General features: G+C 39.7%; 1 protein-coding gene across 1 annotated transcript in view; it reads right to left on the bottom strand.

Annotated features, from left to right (window-relative positions):
- WDR49 (WD repeat domain 49) overlaps positions 1 to 26,087 on the bottom strand; it is a 136,621-nt gene that overhangs the window by 45,839 nt on the left and 64,695 nt on the right. Inside the window, exons 7-11 of the mRNA XM_027875780.1 lie at positions 21,559 to 21,723; positions 19,225 to 19,340; positions 9,517 to 9,647; positions 7,460 to 7,558; positions 774 to 935 (exon numbers count right to left, since the gene is read on the bottom strand). Of these exons, the coding sequence (XP_027731581.1) occupies positions 774 to 935; positions 7,460 to 7,558; positions 9,517 to 9,647; positions 19,225 to 19,340; positions 21,559 to 21,723 (673 nt within the window). The remainder of the gene's footprint in view (positions 1 to 773; positions 936 to 7,459; positions 7,559 to 9,516; positions 9,648 to 19,224; positions 19,341 to 21,558; positions 21,724 to 26,087) is intronic.

The raw sequence follows: 26,087 nt of genomic DNA, 5'->3' as shown, positions 1-26,087 counted from the left end.
AAGGCATTGAACCAGATGACCTCTAAGGTCCCATCTTATTCTAAATATGTGATCCTGTGATCTGCTGAACACACTTGAATAAGGCACAAAGAGAAGGCTACTTGATGGGGCAGCTAGGTGGCACAGTGGATAGAGTACCAACCCTTGAGTCAGGAGAACTTGAGTTCAAATCCGGCCTCAGACCAAACACTTGACACTTATTAGCTGTGTGACCCTGGGCAAGTCACTGAACCCTGTTTGCCTCAGTTTCCTCACCTGTATAATGAGCTAGAGAAGGAAATGGCAAACCACTTCAGTATCTTTGTCAAGAAAACACCAAATGGGATCACGAAGCGTGGGACATGACTGAAAATGTCTGAATGACCACAATAACAAAGTCTGGTACAGTAGACTGGACTGGATTCAGGAAGGTCTGGATTCAAATCCCGTAACAGACACTTAGCAGCTGGGTAATTCTGAGCTAGTCACTCAACCTCTGAGTACAAGTAGGTAACCAAGACAATAAGCTACAGGGAATGTGCTGATCTGCATTGATCTGGGAAGTTTCCTTATCTAGGTGTTTCTTAAACCAGTGAAATGTCCATACCTGTCCACTCTCTCCAGACACTGGCCCTCCAACCCTCCGACATTACTTAATTCACAACCCTCCACCTACCTCTAAGGTCTAAGTAGGAAGGCATCATCCAACCCCACAGGCACTCTCGCTTTATAGTCCCTTTTTCTGACATTCTACAGAAAGTCAAAGGCAGCCAGCAACATAGAAGACATTTTACCTGTCATTGTAATATTTTTTCTAGCTTCCAGGAAGGAAAGCCTCATAACAGCATGATTTCCCTCGGTGGTGTCAATCTCAGAGGAGTTAACTGCTAGAACGGCCTCCCCTGCAGAGAGAGAAAGGGAGAGCCCCCTTTCAGCCCTAGGTTGCTTTTCAGGGTCTGCATCTCCATCTGAAAGAGAGACAAAGTGGATTGGCTTAATGTGAAGGGAAATTCGATCTTGAAACTAATTTCAAATAGCTATAAAAATACACTGGTTGTTCCCTAGTTTTCTTCCCTAAACAAAAATCATTGATTTTTAGAGCTGGGAGGTCAGAGGCCATGACAAAGAGCTCATTTCTGAGCCCCCTCCACAATATTCCCAACAAGTGGCCATCCATCCCAAAGGCAGGTACACCGAGTTGCTTTGTTGCTATGCATACTTTCTCCATTAACGATGATCTGTGCTCAGTAGACAGTCTTCCTGAGTTGCCACAGCCACAAAATTCAGGACCCTAAGGCCAACTCAGTAATAAGCCTCCCTGAATTCATCTAAAGAGATCTCACGACTATTGACAGAGTGGGTCCATTCTTAAGTCTACTCCAATTTGGTAAGACTTACCAGAATGTGTACTCCGCTAGCATAGCCTCTCAAAATAACAAGAACAAAAACCATCATCATCATAGCTCACATTTTATGGTGCTTTTATTGTTTTAGAGGTGAGAAAACTAATGTTGAGAGACATTAAGGGATTTGCCTGGGGTCACAGAGTTAGTAAGTGTCTGAGGCAGGATCTGAACTCAGGTCTTCCTAAATCCTGGTGCCTTGGCATCCTTCAAAATTCAGATCAAATCCCACCTTCTGAAGGAGGAGGCCTTTTCTCGTTCCCCAACACCACCACTACCTCCACTCTTGAGCTTTCTCTCTGAGATTAGCTCCCATATGCTCCGTATATATGCTGAATTTCCATAGTTGTTTTCATATTGCCTCCCTCATTAGAATGTGAGCTCCCTGGGAACAGGGCCTGTCCACTCCAGGCCCACTCCAGTCCATCCTCCATTTAGCTGTCAAATTAATCTTTCTAAAACTCAGCTCTGACCATGTCACCTCCCATTCAGTAAACTCCAGTGGCCCCCTATGACCTCAAATATAAATGTATAAAGTATACAATCCTCTGTCTGGCATTCAAAGCCTGTGCCCCTTACCTTGACAATCTATTCCCACATTTTATTCTCCCCCATGTGCTCTGTCATCGGGTAACAATGGCCTCCTTGCTATTCCCCACACAAGCCACTGCATTTCCTGACTCCATTTATTTTCTCTGCTGACTCCCATGCTTGAAATGTTCTCACTCCTGGCTTCTCTGGCTTCCTTAAAGTCCCAGATAAAACCCCACCTGCTTACAAGAAGCCTTTCTGATAGCCCTGCCTGTCCCCTATGATCATTTCCAATCCAGCTTGTGGATATCTTCCTTGGCCATAATTATTCTCATTTGTCTCTCCATTAGACTGGGGAATCTGTCAGCACCTTGAAGGCAGGCGTTATCTTTTGCCTAGCTTCTTATCTCCAATACTTAACACAAGGTCTGGCACAATGTAGGTGTTTAATAAATGCTTCAGCTAGGTGGCACCATAATGCCTAGGGCACTTGGCCTAAAGTCAGAAAGATTCATCTTCCTGAGTTCAAATCTGGCCTCAGACACATATTAGCTGTAGGTGCTTGTAGACTGACTGACTCCACCTACCGAGCCCAAGATCATTTACACCTCACAATAAGATACTAAAGAAGGGTGTTACATAAGAGGCCTCTAATATATGTTCTTCAAGTGCATCGAGTAGCTCTATGGATAGAGATGCCTGTGTTTCTCTATCCATAAAATCTACTCACTGAAGCCAAGACCACTTATAGATTTCCAACCCACACTCATCATACCTTTTGTAAACTATTCTAAAACTCCCATGTGTTTTATGTATCCCCACCTCAGGCAAAACTCTGCGTTCCTAGCATGGGTTTCTCAGCTGCAAATCAGTAGACACTTCATAGGGTGGCCCAGCACACATGCAGTTGCACCTCTATGTGTGTGTAAATTCTCTCTGCAGTCTCAGGTGTTCATGGCGAGCATGATTCAGGTACCTCAACATTTTCAGCTCATTTCATTTTCAGCTCTTCCTCCATAACCATCCTAAGGAATTTTTAATGACATCAGCCATACCGATCATCTGAATATGTAAGATGCACGTTAGTGAGTTGCTCTAGAAGGCAAATTTCTATCTGTAAATAGGAATTATTATTTCATTATGCTTTCTCCAGGCCACGATGATAGAAAAATAGGACTCTTTGTTTAATAAAATACAATTCAAACAGTTACTGAATTTTAGGGATAAGATTTGCCCAATGATCAGAGCAAATCTCATAAAGTTTCTCCCTCATCTCTCCCCTATGACTCTTTTTTGTATATTTAGATTCTATCCAGGCTAAAATAACCCATAGACCAAAGATGGATTTCCCTTATGGAATTTTCCACAACCACCTTTGTCCAGGCCCTCAACACATCTCATCTGCACTATTAAAATAGTTTCTTAATTCATCCTCATAATTTGCTCTATAGCCTCTCCAATCTCTCCTCCACACAGCTGTAAGGCTGATATTATTTTTTTATTTTAATTTTTAAAAAATTTACAATTATTTTCTTATGCTGAGTTCCAAATTCTTTTCCTCTCTCTATCCCCTCCCCCACCCCCTGAGAAGGCAATCAATATGATGCTCATTATATATGTGAAGTCGTGCAAAACATATTTTTGTATTAATCATGTTGTAAAAAAAATAGGCAAGAAAAATAAAGTAAAAGTAAATCTGCTTCAATCTGCACTCTGAATTCAGTTTTCTCTGGAGGTGGATGACATTTTTCAGCATGAGTCCTTTGGAAATGCCTTGGATGATTGTACTTATCAGAGTAATCATTGTATTGGTTAGAATATATGCTATTATTCTTTTTTTAATTACTGAAACTTTAATACAGAATAAGAAAAGAAAAAAATCCATAAACTTAAATACTGAAACATGAATACGTAATAAGAAAAGGAAAAAAGCATGTCATGTGCACTGCAGAATGTGAGAAAGGATTCAAAATGTATAGCAAAAAATTTCCATTTCAAGAAAGCCTATATAATAAGTACTATGCATTGTGTTGAGAGCTGTCAGTCTTTTCATTGCTTCCTTATTAGTTCTCTTTTATTCTCTGCTGTGCACTTTTTACTTTGTTCTTTTTCCCCCTCCCCCCCTACAAGGCTACAATTGAGGATATATTTATATATAGACATGGATATAGATATAGATATAGACATATGGATACACATATACTTACATACTCATACATACTTACATATATAGACATATACTTTTCCTAACAAATTCTGCTTCTGATCTTTGTTTCAGTGGTTGTGCGTATCTCTTATTTCCTATCCCTCCTAACTTCTCTACTTTACTTCTACCCTCTACCTTGCCCTCCTATTTCTTAACCTAGCCCCCCTCCAAGGATCCCTCTTTTGTCTTCCCATTCCTTTAAATCTAAACACACTTCTAAACCCCTCTTAGATTTATTCCCTTACCCTCCCCAGTATCCCTCCTTTGTCCTCCCATTCCCATTAATTTAAACGCCCTTCTATATTCCACCTTTAACCTATTCCCTCACCCTCCCTTCTAGAGATCAAAGGCTCAAGCCTATCTTTCCAGGCTGATTATTCATCCCCTTCCCTAATGAACTCTGTGCCTGAGCCAAACTCCTTGGGTACCCCACCCCAAGCTAAACCCAAATATGACTTTCCATCTCTTCACCTCCATGACTTTGCACAGGCTTTCCCCCATGACTGGAATTCCTTCCCTCCTCATCTCCTCCTCTTTGAATCCCTAGCTCCCTTGAAGGCTCAATTCAAGTGCTGCCTTGAACAAGACAAAAGAGCTTTCCTGACCATTAATAATGGTTAGCCCAATCATGGCTTATGTATTTGGTACATATCCTGTGCTTACTTGTCTTTATGAATAGCACATCTCTCAAATGGATCACAAGCTCCTTGAGGGGAGGGGCTGTTTCACTTATGATTTGTATCCCTAGTACCTATAAGTGTTTGTTGACTAATTTAGTGGAGATTGAGTAGAGAGGATAAGTCCCCATGTCTTCCTGTGTTGTTCAGGTACATTTCAGCAGAAGTAGGAAGACCTGTTCAAGTAATGATGACTCTCTATTCCCAAGGTCCTACCAACTTGCACCTGTCACAATAAGACTAGAACACATTGACATAAATGTTCTTCTAAGAAGTTTATACAAATATTGGTATTTATAGTTCTTGACAATCTTCCTCTAGTCTAATTTTCCAGAAATGTCACATTACTCCCCTCTTATGAGAAACAGTGTGGTAATGTGGACTGAAAGCTGGTGCTGGACTCAGGAAGACCAGGATAGGCTGCACCAAAGTCTTACCTCAGCCACAGCTGGGCTGGATGACCACAGGCAAGCCACTTAACTTCCCAGTGTCTTAGGAGTATCTCAAAGAGAAGAAGCTTCAGATCAGTTGCTGATCTGCATTATTAGAGGGCATTTCCTTACTAAATGTGCCCTATACTAAAGAAATCACAATTCTGGCAAAAATCAAAACCAAACAAATACCCCACTCCATCACAAATGCTGAATGGCTAATAAACTGGCCTATTTGCTGTTACCTCAACTCCACATTCCAGCTCTAGCCTCTGGGCCTTTGCATAAGTTGTGCCCTATGCCAAGAATACCCTGCATTTTCACCTGGACTTCTTATACTCCTTAGCTTTCTTCAAGGGTCATCTTTAGGTCCAACTTCTTCCACGAAGCTCTTTCTTGTACCCTCAGTTGTTAAGGCTTTCTCCTTCCTTGAAATATTTTGTACATATATCTCTCTATATACATCCTTTCTCCAAAACAAAAATATAAGTTTCTTGAGAGAGGTGTCATTTTTTTTTCTTTTGAATTTGTGTCCCCAGCACCCAGCAATAATCCCTGGAACAGAATTAAGTCAAAGAGAAGGGAAGCATCCATGATTGGAATCCTGTTTCCCTTTTATTACTTGTGTGACCTCAGGAACCTCATATCATTTCTCTGGGGCTCAGTTTCCTCTTCTGTAAAACAGAGAAACTGAACTAGATCACCCCTAAGATGCCTTCCAACTATAAATACCTGTTCCTATGAACATCGTGCCTGAATCCTGAATCCTGAGGGCCTAGCACTAAGAGAATGCAAAGAAGAGGCATATGGCTTAGCAAAAGCTTTCCAACTATTTTTGTCATTAATCAAAGTTTCTTGGACACACTGACCCTTCATAAGCTATAAGACCCCAGGCAGTTACATTCAAGTCCCAGGTGGGATAGAAGTAGTAGTAGACAGCAGAGAGGGCCCTGGCCTTGGAGCCAGGAAGACCTTAGTTCAGACTTCATCTCAGACACTTACTGTCTGTGGGGCTGTGGGCAAGTCTCTGCTTCATTTATGTCGTCTATATAATTACGGGGTTGGCCTCAATAGGCTCCAAGGTCCCTCTCAGCTCTAACTCTCTGATCCAATGAGTGTAGGCAGTTTTCATTCCCTCTCCCCAGCACTTACCCCTACCCTCTGGGAAAGGAAACACTCTCCATGATTTTGCTAAGTAACTCAAGACTTTTCTAGAGCTCATATATCTGGAGCTAGAAGGGACCTCAGAGGGCATCTGGTTCAACCCCAACTGAAGTTTACAAATAAGGAAACCAAAGACTAGAGAAGTTCAATGATTTGCCCAAAGGTGATTGAGCAGAGGAGCAAGGTTTAAAATTGAGGTGCTCTGCCTCCAAATCGAGGGCTCCTCCACTATGCCATGACAAGACCTTGACCTTTCTATAGACTATTCCAGTGAATTCCAATGGCCAAGTCTTTGGAGAGGAGAAATCTCATGACTTTACAGTGATAGCTCAGAAAGCCCTAAGGGTCTGACCCCTCTCAATAGATGATTTCCTAAGCAGATCAGAAGAAAGTACATTTGATGACTGATCCTTTTTCAGGGCCACATTGAGGTGACTTGAAAAGGTGTCATTGAGATACATTGAGACACTGGCTTTAAAAAAATACACATTCATTATCCAAAAAATATTAGACAGTGGAGAAATTTCTCTGAAACTAATTCAAAATGGGAAAGGCAATTGTCAAGCCATTTAGCTCCAGCAAAAAGATGTATCTTGGGCTCCATTAAGCTATCATAAAATCTAACTCAGTCCCACCTTCTAATACAGAACAAATAAAAATCAACCTCCAAGTGACATATTTAATATTTAGCAGAAACTAGAAAGAATTATAGAGAAAAGTTCCAGTTGTCACACAAAGGCTTCAAAGACTCCCTCAAGTCTCCATCTGAAGCAATCTGGGGAAGTTTATTGGCCAAAAGAAGTTCTAATGAAAGCAATGAAGGAGTGTCCTCTGAAAACACTGAGGTGGCAAAAGACAAGGCAGAAGCATGTCCTGGAGAATTAGTTAACCCAGAGAAATTTCCAGGTCCTCTTTTAGTCACTTTGACAAGAAAAGCTGTAAACAACTTCTGGCAATAAAGGTCGATAATGTATAATTTATCAGTGATCAGGCTGCACAAAGTCTATGCAGAGCCCAAGCAAACTCAGTGGGGTTTGGCCAGGACTCAAGCTGCAAAATGGTACTCACCCCATTGTGAACGGAGATGTCGTCGGTAATATGGGTGCAGGATATGGTGAGCATTTTCTGTACTGTTATTCCATATGAGAATTTCCCCATCATAACTCCCTATGGAATAAAGAGCACAAATCATCAAAAAACTAGATTAGCTAGAAAATCTCAATGGACAGGTAAACATGGGCAGTAGTATTTTATCAGTACTGAAATGTTAGCTTCTCTTCTGGGGAAGGGGGAAGAAACATTGGGAGCCCCAAGGTAAAAATGAATACAATTGAATCCTCTCTCCCCAATTTTATCTTTTTGTTGCCTTCACTTCCTTATCTTTTTTTCTTCTCGCATTTCCTTCCTTTTTTTTTTTGACTAGGCAATGGAGTTAAATGACTTGCCCAGGGTCACACAGCTAACAAGTGTTATGAGTCTGAGGCTAGATTTGAACTCAGGTCCTCCTGACTCCAGAACTGGTGCTCTATCCACTGCACCTCTTCCTGCCTTCCTTTCTTTGCTACTCTCATGCTATCTTTATTGCCCTCACCTTTCCACACACACCCTCATATACATATATATGCACATATATGTAAGTGTATAAATACATACAAATTTCTTTCCCAATATTGTTAAAAAGAAGTACAACATTAGTCCATATGGTAAGACTATTTAGACCCATCAGGCCTAAAAAGAATGATGATATCTCATTTAAAAATTCATGCCCTGAACCATCTGACCTTCATTGGGTCTTGTATATAAGTAGAACATGGTAGTTTGATTTGTGTCTACCATATTCCAATGTCTCCAGAGACAACATGGCCTAGTCAACAGCAAGTAAACCCTTAGAATTAGAATCTGCCTTGGCTATGTAACCTCAGTTAAGTCCATTTTAACTTTCAGGGCCCTCAGACAACTCTTGAAGATGGTAAGGTACAGACAAGTTGTGATCTGATTGATGGAAGGATTCTCCCTACTAGAGAGCAGAGAGTTCCCCACAAGGAAGAGATCAGGGGTTCAGACTAAGAGTCTCTAATCACATTGTAGAGCTGGCCCTTGAACACCTACCACACACAAGAGTCAATTAATTTCTTGCAGAATCAACCTTGGTTTTTTGTCTTCAGTTTCTGGAGAAACTTCTATTCTACCTGAAAGATCCATTTCCTGTCTGGTGCTAATTCAATCTACTCATCTCCCATGACTTTGAGAATTTGGGACACTTATATCCTGCCTCATTTCATTGCTGGTCTGTTCTTTATGTTTGTTCTTTAGGGTTTTTTTTATTCAGTCTGCTGAAATATGGACTCATTGGTAACTTTTTATGGGAATTTGTCCTCACAACTTAACTTTCCTTGGCAAGAAATGATGTAACATTTGGACTGTGTAAATATTTCATCTTAAAGCAAATCCAGCCACCTTTCCAAAAGCTCCAATTTACTCACATGTTATGGGACAAAAGCTGCAATCAGAATCTCCCAAGTGTAGTCTGGGCTAGACTTTATTATATAATATATATAATATTATATATATATAGACTCAGAGATAGTACTCTGAGTACTGGCCTCTAAATGAGGAAATAGCAACCTTGGTGAAATTACTAGCCAAGGAGCCTTTATAATGTAACATGGTAGGCTAGAGAGAATACTGTTTCCAGAGTCAAAAGACTTGAATTCAAATCCTTTCTCTGAAGCTTAATGCCTGTATGATCTTGGGCAAGCTGCTTAGTCCATTTGTTTTATCTGTAAAATGAAAGAGTGGGGTTAGACTGGTTCCAAAGTCCCTTTTAGTTCTATATCTATGGACCTATGGTGACATCACTTTGTCTCTTGAGGCCTCAGTTTCCTCATCTGTAAAATAAGGGACTAGATGACCTCTAAAGGCCTTTTATATTTTTTTGATCCCATGGAAGAGAAGAAGAAAGTAGGAGGAAGCCCGAGAGGGAAGGTCAGGAAATAGCAAAAACATCAAATATGTTCTTTTACACAGAAGAGACATTCATTTTGCAATTAATACATTCTGAATTTTTTTTGAGAGAGAAAGAATTTAAACTTTCAGCATGGGTTGGCAAATTAATGTTCCATGACCTGTAACTAGAGTCTGTGGAGGTAAAAATGCAGCACATAAGATGTCCTCACGATGCTGTGCCCCTCCTTTCCATTCTTCAGGCTGAACCAAAAAGGGAGTGAAGTCATGAAGTCGGAAGACAGTAATTGCCCTAGGGAAAGAGATTAAGAATTTATCCACATCCAACAGTGACCCCGGAGGTAGAAGGGACAGCTCATCACCTATTGGGTGGAATTCAAGGGCTGACAAAAAACTGTCAGTGGAAAAATTTAATTCACCAAATATTTATTCACTACATATCGCTTGGTGGGAGCACCTTGCTAAATGCTGACAGTGGTACAAATATTCGATGAGAAGCTATCTCCAACTCTCAGTTTTGTTTGAATAATGACCCATTGGGCAGACTGGGGAAGTCCATGAACTCTCTCTCTCTCTCTCTCTCTCTCTCTCTCTCTCTCTCTCTCAATCATGTTTTTAAGTAATTAAATGAAATTCTGCTTCATGGATTAGAAAGTAAAAATATATTTTTTTGCATCCAAGTTCACAGACTCCAGGAACCTCAGCTTAAGAACCTTTCATCTAGTAGTCATGTTATAGAGCGACAAACAGACAATTATAATATAAAGTAAAGGCATTATAGGGATGGAAAACAAACCATGTTGTAAAGACTAAGGGAAAAAGAAAGTTTTTAAAGATAAGGAAGATCAAGAAACTCATGCAGGTAGCATTTGAGTTGGACATAAATTAGGGATGAGTAGGAATCAAACAAGTAACAAGTAAAGATGGTGACAGAAACAGTCCAGACATAGGGAAGAATGCAAGCAAAGAAACGGAGATAGGAAAGCACAGGAAATGTTTGAAGGGAATTCAGTGAAGGTAGGGTATCGAGTGCAGTGCATAGAGGGAGTAATAAGATAAACCTAAAAAAGATAGAATGGCACAAAACTGTGGAAGATCTTGAATGCTAGGCAAAGGAATGTGAATTTTGCCTGGTAGGCAACAGGGAGCCACTAAAGACTAGAGCAAAGGAGTCTCATGTCTGGATCAATGAAGTTATCCATAGACATAACTTAAATGGTCACTAAAACTTGTGAGGGCTGACAATTTTGAAAGTTTGACCTGTGACAAAATTGGTTGTGAGTCTTTCCAAATCTAGCAAGTTTGGTCTTTGGATGACATCGTCAGCCTGTATCAGAAAGCTTATATGGTGCTGGCATAGCCTTCAGGACCCCTAGGTCACCTTCTTTCCACAGTGACACATCTGAACAGAACTTTAGTGGAGGAAGCATGGAAGAATCCTCTTAAAATTAGCTGGGGCGTTGGAAGAGGTGTTTCTTGGGATTGTGGAAATAACAAATTTCTTCTTAATAGTCCTTAATACCTTAGCATGAAGTAGTCTATCAAATTAGAGAACAAGTCACAAAACAAGACCCTGAGGAAATATCTTACAAGACAGACGTGCTTTACTGAGCTAGGAGGCTGAGTGGTGAATGGAAGCTCAGATGCACAGGAAACTTCTGAATGTAGGGACAGAGGTTGGAGTGGAGCTCCACATTGGGGGACAGGGAACCATCCTTCCTGCTAAATGTCCCTTTTACTTTCGAGGGTCTCACCATTGTTTGAGTCAGCCAGGCTTGCAAGCTAGGTGTCATCCTAACCTCTCTCAGCCTCCATATCCCATCTACTGCCAAAAGCTGTCAATTTTACCTTCATAACCTCTATGAATGTCCCTATCTGACTCCTCTAGGCCCTCATTCCCTCATTCCACTATTATTACTGTCTGCTGCTTGGCCTCCTTTCCCACTCCAGCTCATCTTCCACTTAACAGTCAAATTAATCTCCCTAAAGCACAAATCTGACCCTGTCGCCAACACCCTCCTTCAGTAAACCCCAGTGGCTCCCTATCACATCCACGATCAAATATAAAATCCTCTGTCTTAGATTCAAGCCCTTCACAAGCTTCTAAATTTCCACTATTCTTCCACCTTCCTCCCCACCACATACTCACCAATCCAGTGATACTGTTGTTCCTCAAACAAGTCTCTCCAGACTCCAGGTGTTTTCAATGGCTATTTCCCATTCCTGGAATATTCCTGCTACCTCCCGGCTTCCTTCAAGTCCAAGCTAAAATTTCACCTTCCATGAGAAGCCTGCCCTGATCCCCTTTAATGCTAGCACCTTCCCTCTGGTAATCATCCCCAATTTATCCTGGACACATCTTGTTTGTAGGCAGTTGTGTGGTGCAGCAGATAGAGTCAGGAAGACCTGAAATCAAAGGAGCCTCAGATGCTTGCTAGCTATGTAACCCTGAACAAGTCACTTAATCTATGTCTGTCTCAGTTTCCTCATCTGCAAAATAACACTAGCTAATACTTATATGGTACTTTAAGGATTGCAAAGCACTTTATAAATATTTTCTCATTTGAGCCTCACAACAACCCTAGGAGGTAAGTGCTATTATTATCCTCATTTTGCAGATGAAGAAACTGAGGCATAGAGAGGTAACATGACTTGCCCAGGGTTACAAAGCTAATAAATGTCTGAGACCAGATTTGAATTCAGGACTCCCAGATTCCAGGTACAGTGAGCTCTATCTGCTTTGCCACCTAGCTGGCCAGATGGGATATGAGGATAAAATATGATAATACATGTAAAACACTCTTCAGACCTTAAAGCCCTATATAAATGCTGGCTATTTTTAGTTATAATGATTTAATGACCTGTCTACATTTGTGGTAGTTCAGTTATTTTTCAGTCATGTTCAACTCTTCATGACCCCATTTGAGGTTTTCTTGGCAGAGATACTGGAATAAACCATTTCCTTCTCCAGCTCATTTTACAGATGATGAAATCGGGGCAAACAGGGTTAAGTGACTTGCCTAGGGTCACACAGCTAGTATCTGGGGCTAGATTTGAACTCACTAAGATGAGTCTTCCTGACTTTGGGCCTGGCACACTATCCACCCCACAACCTAGCTGCCCCACTTAAAAACCTGATTGAATTGAATTAAATAGTTAAAATTTGGTTGGAGATATTCCCTTTAGAATCATTTCATTAGCCCTCCTTCTTACCTGATCCCTCTCTCCAGAAGCCAGTGCTGAATCTGCCCATTTGCAGAAATGCTGATTATTAACCTAGAATACTCAAAATGATCCTCCCCTCCCCCAAATCTGCAAAGAACTTTGCAGAACTACCAAAAATGTGCAAAGTATCCCTTCTGATATTTGACCTTGGGTGTCAAAATACTGAGAAATTAATTAGCTGTCATCTTTTCCCTTAATACCCAATCTGAAAACCTTCCCCAAGAAATGACAGTTGTCTTGAAATAGCCTAAAAATCTATACCATACTTTCTATTTTAAAATAGCATTTTTCAAAGTGCATAGCTTCACCCACAGTGCAGGGCTATGCCTACAAAGTTAGGGGAAATACAGAACGAGACAATTACCTGGGTAATTCAGAAGAAAGTGCACCCCAGGAGAAAACAATCCAAAGTCTGCTTTTCCAAGGTTGATGGGACTTGGTCTTTGTCCTGGTGGGCTCTCTAGTGAATGCCCTCACTATATAATTATTTGAAATTTCACTTTATATTTGTACTTCCTAGGAGGTTCTTCATACTGTCAACACCCCCCCCCTTTATGACAATGATCCGTCTTCTAAATAATTCTGAATTTAAGTGACTTGATCCCTTCAGCTAAAAGTCAAATGAGTTTGTTGTGAAAGGGGAAAAAAAGTTTTCCTGAGCATATAATCTGTCTAGGAAAGCATGCTTCCTGCTAACAGTGATCAGGAAGAAATCCTCATTAAAGAAAATTGACACAGGTGATATTTCCGGGGGTGATTCTTTCATTCAATCTGTGCTAGGCATTGGAGATAAAAAGATGACAGTAAGAATAGTCCCTGCCCTCCAGGAGTTTATATTCTATTGAAAGATACAATATCAGAAAAGTAAAAACTGGCTAATTTGAAGAGGGGAAAAAAATATTAGTAACCAGAGAGGAGGGAGAGAGTCAGGATTCAATGTGTGTTAGGAGTAGGTACCATGATATGTCTGTTGATACCATGATTCTTCTATTCCTTCTTGCTTATTTTTAGTTCATTAAAGTTTGGTGCTGAAGAGAGAAAATGCAGGGAGAGGAAAGGGGAATCTAGTTCTTTTCTAAAAAAAAAAAAAGAAATGTTAAAGTTCTTATTGATGTAAACCCCTTGAACACAGGGTTATTTTTGTTGTCATTATTGCTGCTTATATTTGTACCCTAGGCCTAGCACAGTACTTTGCAAATAGTAGGCACTATTTAATAAATTACTGTCATATTCTTTTGGATTCTTTTGAATTGTATTGAATTAGACTGAAACTAATACCTAAAATTAGGTTTGGAAGTTGGCTTATCTGTGAATTTCAAGTATGCCTGCTTCTTTATGTTCCCTCCTGCAAATATCCTCGAATCGGCAATAACCATGAAAAATATTAGTGGATCCTTATTGTAACTAAAAAGTAAAGCCAGTGGAGTTAGGGAGAATTATGGTTCCATTATGAGATGACTGCAAAGAACCTTATATTCTGTGATGGTTAGGTTTTCTGCCTGAGGCCCTATGAAATCCTCAAACTCAGGTCACTTTCAAACATTGACTTCCAAATTTAATCTGCAAAGCTTTATTGAGTACCTACTGTGAGCAAGGAGCCGCTGCCATATCATTAGTGATTATTTGAGTCTGGCTACATATTGCATGAAGGTCTCAGGCACTTTCACCTTCTATTTAGCATTTTATTCATGTATATCCTTATATATCTTTAGTATTTTATTTATGAATTTTAAAACTGTCACAGGGATGGGATTAAATCTACATAACTAGAAAAGGACCCCAGGTGGGAAATATAGAAATACAAAAGAGACATAGAGATTGAGGCCATTTATACAGACAAATAATAAGGACTGATATGTACAATATAGAGCATTTCAAGGTTTGCAAAGTGTTTCTATATATATGTGTGTGTGTATATATATATATATATATATACATATATATATACATATATATATATATAATCTCATTTCCTCTTTTTTATAACCTTGGAGGAAGGTAGGTATTTCTTTATTTTTATGGCTAAGGAAAGGAACATTCAAAGACTTTAAATGATTTGACCATGGTCACACCAAGGAGATTAAATCAAAGTATTCAAGAAAGTCTATTTCAGTCAATCAACAAGTATTCATTAAGCTCTCAGACCCCAAGCTAGGCCCTGGGGATACAAGACAAAAGTGAAACAGTGTCTGCCCTCATAGAGCTTAGGGTCTGGTAAGGAAAGACACTTAACACATAAAGAAAAGCTACAAAACAGATAATCTGGAGGGAAAGCATGAACAGCTGGGAGAATCAGGAAAACCTTCATATAGATTTAACTAAAGATTCACATAGATTCAGAAGATCTTAACCTGGTGTCTATGAACTATAATTTGTTGTTGTCGTCATTGTTGTTATTACTGTCTTTACATTTTGATAACCATATTTTGATATAATTGATTTCCTTTTCAATCAATGTATTTTATTTGTACATTTAAGCACATTATTCTGAGAAGGGTCCATAGGCTTCACCAGACTGCCAAAGAGGTCAGTGTGATATAGAAGGTAGCCCTTAGGCTAAGCTTTGAAGGAATTTGTGGATTCTAAGACATAGACTTGAGGGAGGAATATTTTTTTAGGCCAGTGGAAAACGCTATGGGAGATGGAGTGTCATGTATGAGAAATGACAAGAAAGCCAGTTAAGCTGGATCCTAGTTTGAGTCAAGGGAAGCACTGTGTAATAAAGTTGAAAGGGTAAGTTGGGATCTGGTTGTGAATAGCTTTTAACATGAACCAGTAGATTTCATATTTGGTCCTAGTAGCATTAGGGACGGGCAGCTCGGTGATGCAGTGGATAGAGTGCCCGGACTGGAGTCAGCAGGACCTGTCCAGCATCAGACACTTTCTAACTATGTGGCCCTCAGCAAATCACCTCACCCTGTATGTCTCAGTTTCTTCATCTGTAAAATGAGCTGGAGAAGGAAATGGAAAACCATTCCAGCATCTCTGCCAAGAAAATTCCAAATGGGGTCACAAAGAGTAGAACTCAACCAATCACCTAAACCACAACAGCATTAGGGGGTCACTGGAGTTCTTTGAATAAAAGACTAATATGTCATACCTGTGCTTTGGGAAAATCATGTTGGCAGCTATGTGAGAGACTCGAGGGAGGGAGTCCAGTTAGGAGGTTATTGCAATAGTCCAGATGAGAGGTGATGGGAGTCTGAATCAGAATGGCATAGATGACATAGAGGCATTGGGTGGGCTGATTAATTCTGCTGGCTGATTACTCATCAATCTATTTGTCTTTACATGTTTAGATCCAGTCAGAAATATATATTTAGGAGTACTGGACTGGGAGTGAGGAAGATCTTGGTCCACATATCTCCTGAGAAATTTAGTCATCACATAATCCTGGGCAAGTCATAACCTCTCTGAGCCTCGGTTCCTCACCTGTAAAATGAAGGGATTGGACTACATGGTTCCTAAGGTCCCTTCCATCTCTAAAGCCATGGCCCCAGTGCTGTACTGGGAGTTTGGCCCTGGACATACCACAGAAGCCAGCACTCAGCTTATTTCCTTTTCGATAACAAGACGTACTTTTTGAGTTGCCCAGAGTACCATCATGTCAGTGCCTCTTGTTGAAGACATTAATGTCCTCGGGGAGTGAGTCATCCCTGCCTTCAACCTTCACCATAGCACTCGTACTTTACAATCAGGAAAATTCAGGATACGACTTTAAGTCCAAAATAACCAACATTTGAGTCTGTGTCCACACAAAGACACAAACTGGTTCCATAGAATTGACAGAATTGCCCAGCCAATTTAATCAAATGATCCCTACTAATTGTTAGCAGTTAGTGAGTGGCTCCTTAGTGACCAATGGACAGAAAGATTAAATTCACTTGTCCATGTTGACACAAGTTCCTGGACGAACAGTAATAAAGGCAGTGGCTTCCCTTGGGTTTGGAAGGAAGTTGTTGTAGCTTAATTGCAGTCTTCAGGTTCCTTTTCTCAAATCCTTAAGATTTTCAGGAGAGTGATCTGAGTTGTTGACGCCACACCAGGACATTTGTAGCTCATAAATGATATCAGCAATCTTGCCTCCCCTTTCCCAAACAGAACTGATGATATCTCTTTTTAGCCCCTCTTCTAAGTTCTTCCAATAAAAGAGATCCAGTCTTAGATGTTATAAAATATGTTCCAATTCAATGCCTCTTTCCCAGGAAATATAGTTCATAAATCCATGGAAATATGAATAAACATTATAGTGGACAATTCATTGATCTTTCCATTATAGTTGAAAGGAAAACACTTTCATGGTAGGTTGTGCTGCTTTTTCCAATTATGACTAATAGGTCACCAGTAGTGACAGATTTGTCAGCCCTGATTTCTACTCAAATAGATTGTGTCTTCATTTGTCTCAGTCAAAACCATGCCGCCCCACCCCCACCCCCAGTGTGTCTTTACAAGACCACAACTAGGAAGATGAATTCTTCCATTCTTGTTCCGACATTCTCAAAGCTTCCTTCCAAAGTCTTTTTCAGTCCAATTCAAAGCAATTCATAAAAAATTTACCATTTACCTATTATGTATTGGTTATTCTTCTGGCCTCTGGGGATAAAAAGTTGAAGTCAATAATCTTTGCCTTCAAGGGGCTTACATTCTCCTGAGGGAAAATGTGCATAGAAAAGCGGATACAAAATATTTTCAAAGAAAATAATAAGGAAGGTGGGAACTGGGGGTGTACTGGAAAGGTCTTGTTTAGGAGGTGACTCTTGAGCTAAGCCTTAAAGGGAGCTTGGCATTCCCAGCATAGGGAACAGCATGTGCAGAGAAACAGCAATGGAAGATAGAATGCTAGATACATGAGTATATGACAGCTAACCATCCAAATGACAGAAGAGAAAGTCAGACTACTGGTCTTTAGATTTCTTTCAATATATTCGTGGGACTCAATGGCCCTATATGACTTTAAGCTTCCAATTTTAAAAATCGCTTTCTCCAAAATGAGACTATTCTAATCATGTCATTGCTTCTAATTATGGGCTATTAATTTTTTAATGAACAAAATTATGTCCTCTAAATATTATTATTAAGTACCTGTTATGGCCAGGCACTGTACTAAGTACTGGGACTTACTCAGAAATTGGCTTTCATTTTTTTTTCCAGTGGGGAAAAGAATGAAGCAATTATTTTGCAATAAGCATTCAAATAAACATTGATCACAGCTGGCCATTAAAGAAAAATGATGTCATTTCACCATATTTTTTTTTTGGAAGAAGGGAGAGTCTGTTTCTATGAGTTCATCACTATAGAGAATTCCCACACAGGAATTGCCTCCATTGATGTATACCAAGATCTAAAATGTATGACCTTAGAGAGTTGCCTAGGTCACTGAGAGGTTATACTTCACTTGCTCATGGTGACCCAACCAGAATAGGTCAGAGGCAGAGTGTGACCCAAGGTCTTCTGGGCTCTATGATTAAGGCACAGTGCCTAGCCCATAGATTTCACCTTGGTCAGTATCTGTGCCTAGCGTGCAGAGATGATTAGGATGCAGATTGCTGAATTAGCTATGAGTCACAATGATTGCTCCCATGGACAGGAAGCAGCCTGCTTTTGTAAGGCATATATGGAAGAATTATGTCATAATATTATGTAGAACAGTTTGGTCTGTGCTTTTCCTCCTACCAAACAAAATTTCTATGGGAAAAAAATGATAGGCCATATGCTCCATCTGCTAATGTGTCTATATGCATTAGTGCTTGGATTAAAGGTCTTTTCTATGATTAATAAAATCCACCCAAATGGCACAGTTAGTTGTCTGAGCATAGAATCTGATGGGGGGGGGGGGGCAGAGGAAACAGTTTATACCATGCTACCCTCAAGTCATTAAAATGATAATTCGACAGTGAATAACTGCTGGCTAATTACCTATTAAAGCAGTATTTTCTGTGCTGCCAAATTTACAGGACACAGTATTTTCATAATTCAGGCCCCTTTAATTTTCCTCTTATCAGTGATGCCTTAGAATGCCTGGGTCTGGTGCACCCTTCAGTTCTCCAGAAAAAAGAAGGAAATATCATTTCCCTTGGGATAAAAGTTGAGGAATGTTTCCATGAAAACAGTAAATGCTTTCTCAAGGCCACCTCTATGTAACAAACTGAAAAATATTCCAATATGCCGTTGTAGCTAGAGATCTGTTTTTTGTCTTTTGGTTTTTTTAGCAAAGAAAAGGCTCAAATTATAACTGGAGGAATTGAAGAGGAGTGTTAAAATCTTTCTGACTAAAAATCATGAAGCCCTGGAAGGTGATACTAAAGGAGAGAAAAAAGGACCTCCTTGGGAGAAGATTTTTAGAAGGTGGGAAACTTTTGTTTTAGACATTAATGTTCTCTGGGAGTAAATCACCCAAGCCAGAAATAGGCACCAGATGGTTTCTCCAGGTTCTTCTAAGTCCTATGATTCTTTGATCTGTCACTCAGTTGATAAGCAGTCAACTCCTACTGAGAATTCCCCTCAATTAGGTCAGCAGCAAATGAATGACCCAGAGGGAGTCAACATTTCCATGCTCCCTCCTGTTTTTAGATTTGGAAACCCAACATAAAACATTCTCTTTACCTTCTTTCCAGTCTTTTGCTACAAGACATCCAAGGACATACCTCTCCCAACCTACCACTAGTACAGTCTTCTTTAGGACTAGGATCTGAGAAATATCCACAGCTCGATCTTGACCCACATTCAGGGTATGATGACAATGTCCATTGAAATCCCAAATCTTTAAGGGAAAAAAATTACCTTTAGAAGAGGCAAAGAAATTACACTTTTTTAAAAAAAAATATTCCCTTTACTACATAACATTGTGAAAAAATGTTTTGGGTTTGCTTCTAGGAATAGAGTTTAAAATTAGTTAATATATATATTAATTGAAGAGAATATGCTTCCTTTTAAAATATATTTGTGATTACCAATTGTATGGTAACTATTAGTAATATATTTTATGATGAATTGATTCAAAGGCAATCCACCAATGCATTTAGGATAACTAAATATTAATGAGGAGACATTCTATTCCCCAAGCTTGGCCTGATTAGGAATATGGAAAGTAGATGACTGAGCATTTTCATTTTCAATTGGTCCACTTCTTAAAAACCAAACTATCAGAAAGTGCACTGGGTATACAGATGCCTAGTAGACACTTTTCAGTTGAGGAATGGTTAACAAATTGGAGTAGGTAAATGTATCATGCCATAAGAAATTATGAATGTGAAGACTATAGAAAAACATGAGATTTACATGAACTGGTGCAAAGTAAAGCAAGCAGAACTAGGAAAATAATACGCATTGAGCACAATAAGTAAGTGGGAAAAATAGCAACAAAACAATTGAAACTAAAAGGGGAAAAAAATGATGATGCTAGGCCTGGAAGAAAAGATAAGAAAAATGTACCTCCCTCCCTTCTTTACAGATGTGAGGGACTAAGGGTGTGGAACACTGCAGCCACTGTCTGACTTGGCCAATATGCTGATATGTTAGCTTTACTGAACTTTCTTATTCTTTCTTACAAGAAAAAGATATGTCTCTGAGAATGGAAAGAGAATCAGTCAATCTACAAGCATTTATCAAAATCATTCTATGTTCCAGGCATCATGCTAGAAGCTGGAGATATAAATACAATGAATTAAGACAATCCTTATTTACAGGGAGCTTATACTCTAATGGAGAAATACAGCTAACACATATTTAAATGTATAAAGCATTAATGTAAAGTGAATAAATACAAATATATACAAGGTAGCTAAATATAAAATGATTTATAGGAAGGGAATTGGCACTTGGAAGCTTATGGAGAGGTTTCATGTAAATGATGGTGTGTGCTTGAGCTGTACCTTAAAGGAAGAGAGAGAGGCTATGAGCAGAAGTAAGGACAGAGAACATTCCAGGCAGATTGGACAGCCAGTGCAGAGGTACAGAGATGGGAGATCGAGTATACTATATAAGGAACGGTGAGATGGCCATTTTATTGGATCACAGAATTTGGGGCGGAGAGTAATATCCAATAAGGCTGGAAAGGAAAGGGTGCTGCATTTGGCATCAGAAAACCTGGGTTTGAATCCCAGTTCTTCCATTTACTATCTGTGTGAACCTAGGGCCAATTATTTAGCTTCTCAGGGGACTAGATAATTCTCTTTACTGATGAGTTGCCAATCTTGAATTGGTGGACAGAGTTTCCACATCAGGAGTTCCCTACTCTGGTAAAATCATGAGTATGTCCTTCCTGCCAAAAAAAATCCCTAAGTTTCATATGTGTATTATAGTAGTAAACAGCAACTGGCATTGTTCCCCCAAATAAATTAATAATCATATAACTTGTATTAAGTCATGCAAGACACACCATATGGTAATATGGGAAGTATAACCCATCTCTAGGTACCAGTGTATTATGATAATAAAGATTAATAAAATAAACCCAGAGATAATAATAATAAAAAAAATCCTTAACAAGGATCCAGGGAAAAGTCATTGACATTTCAGAAATAGTCACATGCTTTAGGCCAGAAATATAAGATGGTCATTGTTTTCAAGGAACAGCAATCTACTTGTCACTGGTGGCCTTGTAGGGGTTGTTAGGTAAATGCAGCCCTGGTCATTGGGCAGCTTCTACAAAGAAGCTTTGATCTACATTTATAACCCCTTCATTCAAGAATGCCTTAGCATACTTTGTCCACTCAAGAGCTATTTCCCTGACAGCTTTGTTACTGAATCTTTTTGTTAATAAGTTTATGTCATCTGGTCACATCTCTTGTCTAACAAGGCCAACACACACAAGCATTCACATACACACACACACACACACACACACACACGCACACGCACACGCACACGCACACATACACACACCCCTATATGGATGCTGTTTTCCCCCAGCAGAACCTTTTGGCTCAGCTCCTGTAGAGAAAAGAGCTGGCAAACAGCATCCCAGAGTTTGTTCACACCTTTATTGCACCATCTGGGCTCCCAGTTAAAAGCCTCTTCTCACTTGGATCCAGGGCCATGGTGCTGATTTCTGCATTGCCATGGCAACCCGTAAACTGTTTGATTTTCTGCCCAGTATCTATCATCCAGAAAGAAACAGTAGATTCTGTATCAGAACTGATGACCTGCAATGAAATGGAATTGGGAAGGAATTTGATATTTACCAGAAATCACACATATAACAGAATGGAGATGCAAATGTCATGCATTTTTGGTATCAACCTCCCATGAGGAGATTAGAGTTTGGGGTAATAAGGTTTTTTTTAATTGATAATATTCCAAATGAGGGGCAGCAAGCATTGTAGAGAACTGTCTCAGAGTTAGGAAGACCTGAGTTGAAATCTGACCTCTGACACATACTGACTATTTGACCCTGGATAAGTCACTTAACCTTGTAGTGCCCAGGTCACTTTTAAATAATAACAACAATGACCAGCATAGTTTTCAAAGTATATGTATAATATATGTAAATATATATTATTTCATTTAATCCTCAGAATAACCATTGGAGTACTATTGTTATCCCCATTTTACAGATGAGGAAACTGAGTTAGACAGAGGTATAATGATTTGCCCAGGGTCATATTTCTAATAAATGTCAGAAGCAGCATTTGAACTGAGGCCTTCATGAATCAAAGTCCAGCACTTTATCCACTGAACTACCTACCTGTCTGAGACTATAAGGTGCAGAGTTGCCCAACAGTATTGACAAGCAAGTTTCCTGACTTACAGGTTTCCCATACCAAAGAAATCACAAGTCCAGGGCAAAAAAAAAATTAACATAGGCAATAAAACATTTAACTTCAGTAAGGAAGACCAGGGTTTGAATTCTGACGTACTTATTACCTGTGTTTACTTGGAAAATTTGACCTCCCTCCCTCAGTTTCCCCTTCTGTAAAACATGAGGCATCAAAAAAAAAAACCTATCTACAGGATCTCAGTTCTAAATCTATGATCCTATGAGGAGGTAGAATTTTAGGGGACAATAACATAAAACCCCTTCTCAGAAAAGAGTTTCCCTCTGCCCCATTCATCCTGGTGACTGGAGGACACTCTAGAATAGCAGGTTATTGAATACATCTCATCAAATAAATCTTGCCTATTTGGATCAGAAAGTTGATCTATTGGATAATGCAACTCTGCTATGACTCACTCCAGGATGAGGGGAGAAGTGGAGCAGGTCTGTTAAGTATCTGTCACCTTCAGTTGAGTCTTCAGCAAACAAAGGTATCCATCCATCATGGGAAGAGGCCCATTCCCACCAAATGTCATAGTTACTGCCTTAAACGCTGACAAGGCCCTAAAATACTTGCTGCCTCCTATTCTCTCCAGGTATTATACATTTTTTTTCGATGAAAACATTATTATGGATGGGTCAATAAAAAATGATGAGCATAGGGAAGTTAGGTATAAATCTATGTTAACCTTGCAAATAGGACATCAAGTTGCACAGCTCAGTGTGCTTGGAAACAAATGGGAGGAGAAGGGATCAACAACCAGGAGCCTCAGACAGGGAGGATGGTTGGCCCTGGTGGGGAGTCGCCTGGTTAGTTTACTGGCATTTTGCCACCATTATATTTAGTAAGCTTACAGGTTATAGAAACCTTGTACTCAAGTCCCTTTGGCAATGAGGAGAGAAGTTAGGATAAGACCTGCAAAAATGGAAGAACAAAAGATTCCTGGAAGGATAAGCATCTTCCAGGTCCAGAAAATGCCCAAAATTTATGTCTCTATGGGCACTGGCTAGATCATAATAACTAGGCCTTATATAGCACTTCCTACATGCCAGTGTTCAGTCATTTCAGTGGTGTCTGACTCTTTGTGATCCCATTTGGGGTGTCTTGGCAGAGATACTGGAGTGATTTGCATTTCCTTCTCTAGCTCATTTTACAGATGAGGAAACTAAGGCAAACAAGGTTAAGTGACTTGCCAATGGTCATAGAGCTAGTAAGTGTGTGAGGCCAGATTTGAACTCAGGAAAATGAGTTTTCCTGACTTCAGGCCCAGCATTCTATCCACCATGCCACCTAACTGCCTAGCCTACTTTACAAATATGATAAGAATAGATACTCCTAACAACCCTAAGAGGTAAGTATTATTGTTATGCCCATTTTACAAATAAGGAAACTGAGACAAACAGAGGTTTAAGTGACCTGCCTAGTTTCAATCAGTTAGTAAATTTCTGAGACCAGATTTGAATCTCTGGTCACCCTGACTCCAGGCCTGGCATTCTATCGACTGTATCACTTACCTGCTTCTAATGAAAGGAAATTTAATGGAAATCATTTCCAAGGCCTACGTTTCTGTAAGGTGAGCATGACAACAGCATCTACCACTGTTGTGAGGATCAAATGAGATAATTGTAAAGCAGTTAGCATAGTGTCTGGCACTAAGTGCTATATAAATGTTAGCTATTATTATTTTTGTTATCATCATCATTATTGTTATCTTTTAAATTCCTTTTATTTATTCTTACTTCAGCCCATGGTTTTTACCAATATGGGGATTCCTGGCATGGAAACTCTGTACTGAACTAAAAGTTTACATTATCATTACAATCACCCATAAGGAAGTTTCTCAAATGCAATTATTGTGATGGCCAAAGAGCAGACTTTCCTCCAATATGCAAGCAAAGGAGGGATCCTTAATTTCTAGATGACAATTGATCATGTCTCTTTCAGCTCCTGCCCTCTGAAATAATCAAGCACCAAATTAAATTTCTAAGACATATGAAGCTTTTTTTCTACCACACCTATCTTCCATGTAGCCAAAACTGTAGATTTAGAATCTTAGAGATCATTTTATCCCATATTTTACAGATGAGGACACTGAGGTCCATGGATGCTAAGTGACTAGTCCAAGGTCCACAGGCAGCACCAGGATTTGAACTCACTTCTCATGACTTTTAGTTCTTCCTTGCACAGTCAGAACTCTCCACTGCCACTTGTGAAATATCCACAATGCAGACGTTTAAAATAAATGAATATTGATAAAAGAGAGCATGGAATGGTGGATAGAAAGCTGGCTTTGTAGTCAGGGGTGGGGTCATATCCCACCTCAGATGTGACTATGTTGTGAGTCTTAGTTTCCTCATCTGTAAAATGGTGACATTGATAGCACCTACCTCACAGAGTTTTGGTAATGAATAAATGAGATCTTATACACAAAACCCTTTGCAAGGCTTAAAGTATATATAAATATGGGCATCAAAGCAAGTCAGAGACCAGAACATTCAGATTTCAGAGACTGGATCACTGGGGAAAAAAAAAGATTTAAAGTTGGCATGAATGTTAGAGATGAAATTGTCTAAGTCCCTCATTTTACAGGTGGGGAAACTGAGGCAACGTACAGCGGCTTAGGCCACACAGACAACAAGCAGTAGAGCTGAGATTCAAATGCAGGTTCTATTGGCATCTTTTGCATGTTCATATCATAGAATCATTTGGGAATTATGAACAGAGAAAGCCGTGGGAAGATAGCATCCTGTGCAGGTGAATGACAGTCTTGATCTCAGTCTTCAGAAGCCTGGCTCCCCAGCTGTCACTCTCCAGGGTCCTGAAGAGTGAGGAGCTCACAAGTGGAACATGAATGGAGCCAAATAAAGTGAGGCCAAGACACAAAGAGAAGGGCTTCAATCTGCAAAGGGCTAACAACATCTCCTTAACTCCAAAGTCTCCAAGAGTTGCTCCCTCTAACCTTTTCTTTTTTTTCCCCTCAAAATAGACATCTGAGCGTGTGAGGCAGCCTTGACTTGTCACCGCTTCCTACTTCATAGTCCTCTTTGAAATTTCATTCCTTGCAGCCCTTATTTTCCCATTCAGTGGTTTCAGTCAATAACTGGAAAACAAAGATTTTGCCTCATTCATCCCATGGCCACTTATTAATAATAATATTGAGCATTTATGAAGAACTTTAAAGTTCACTAAATGTTTTACATTCCTAATCTTGTTAGACCCTCACAACAACTAGGTTTGGCAGCTACAAAAATATTCAAATGAATCGAAGATCTTATCATTGCAGTTGTTCCTTCCAGTGATGTAGACAGATTACCACTCCTCCACATCTGCCCATCCTACATGACTCTCATCCATGTGCTCCCATGAATGTGCCATAGTGGGTCCACCCAACATGCCAAGACCTTCCTTGATTTCTCCTGATACCATTAGGATGGAAGCCAGTAGAGCACTCTAGCTGTCAACCCATTATCCCCCATTCTCACCATATGTCCATTCAAGGGTGAGATGGAACCTGCTCTGATTGTCTCATGGGTGTCAATTGTTAAATTCCCAGGGTGAGCATGTGAATGTTGAGAATCAACAAACACTAAAAATGAGGGTTTTATTTGTTGTTTTGTTTTAACTAAACTTTTTTTTGATTTAACAAAATGTTTGTTAATGTTGGTTTAGACTTCAGAAAGAGATGGAAAAGATATTAATAATGCAGATTAAATGTAAAAGTGTGTCATGGGTATAATTTTTCTTCAGAGGGC

Source organism: Vombatus ursinus, unplaced genomic scaffold (assembly GCF_900497805.2).
Source record: "Vombatus ursinus unplaced genomic scaffold, bare-nosed wombat genome assembly UNPS02014810.1, whole genome shotgun sequence".
Lineage (NCBI taxonomy): Eukaryota > Metazoa > Chordata > Mammalia > Diprotodontia > Vombatidae > Vombatus > Vombatus ursinus.
The sequence above is the reverse complement of the archived record's forward strand: the minus strand, read 5'-3'. Positions and strand labels throughout refer to the sequence as shown.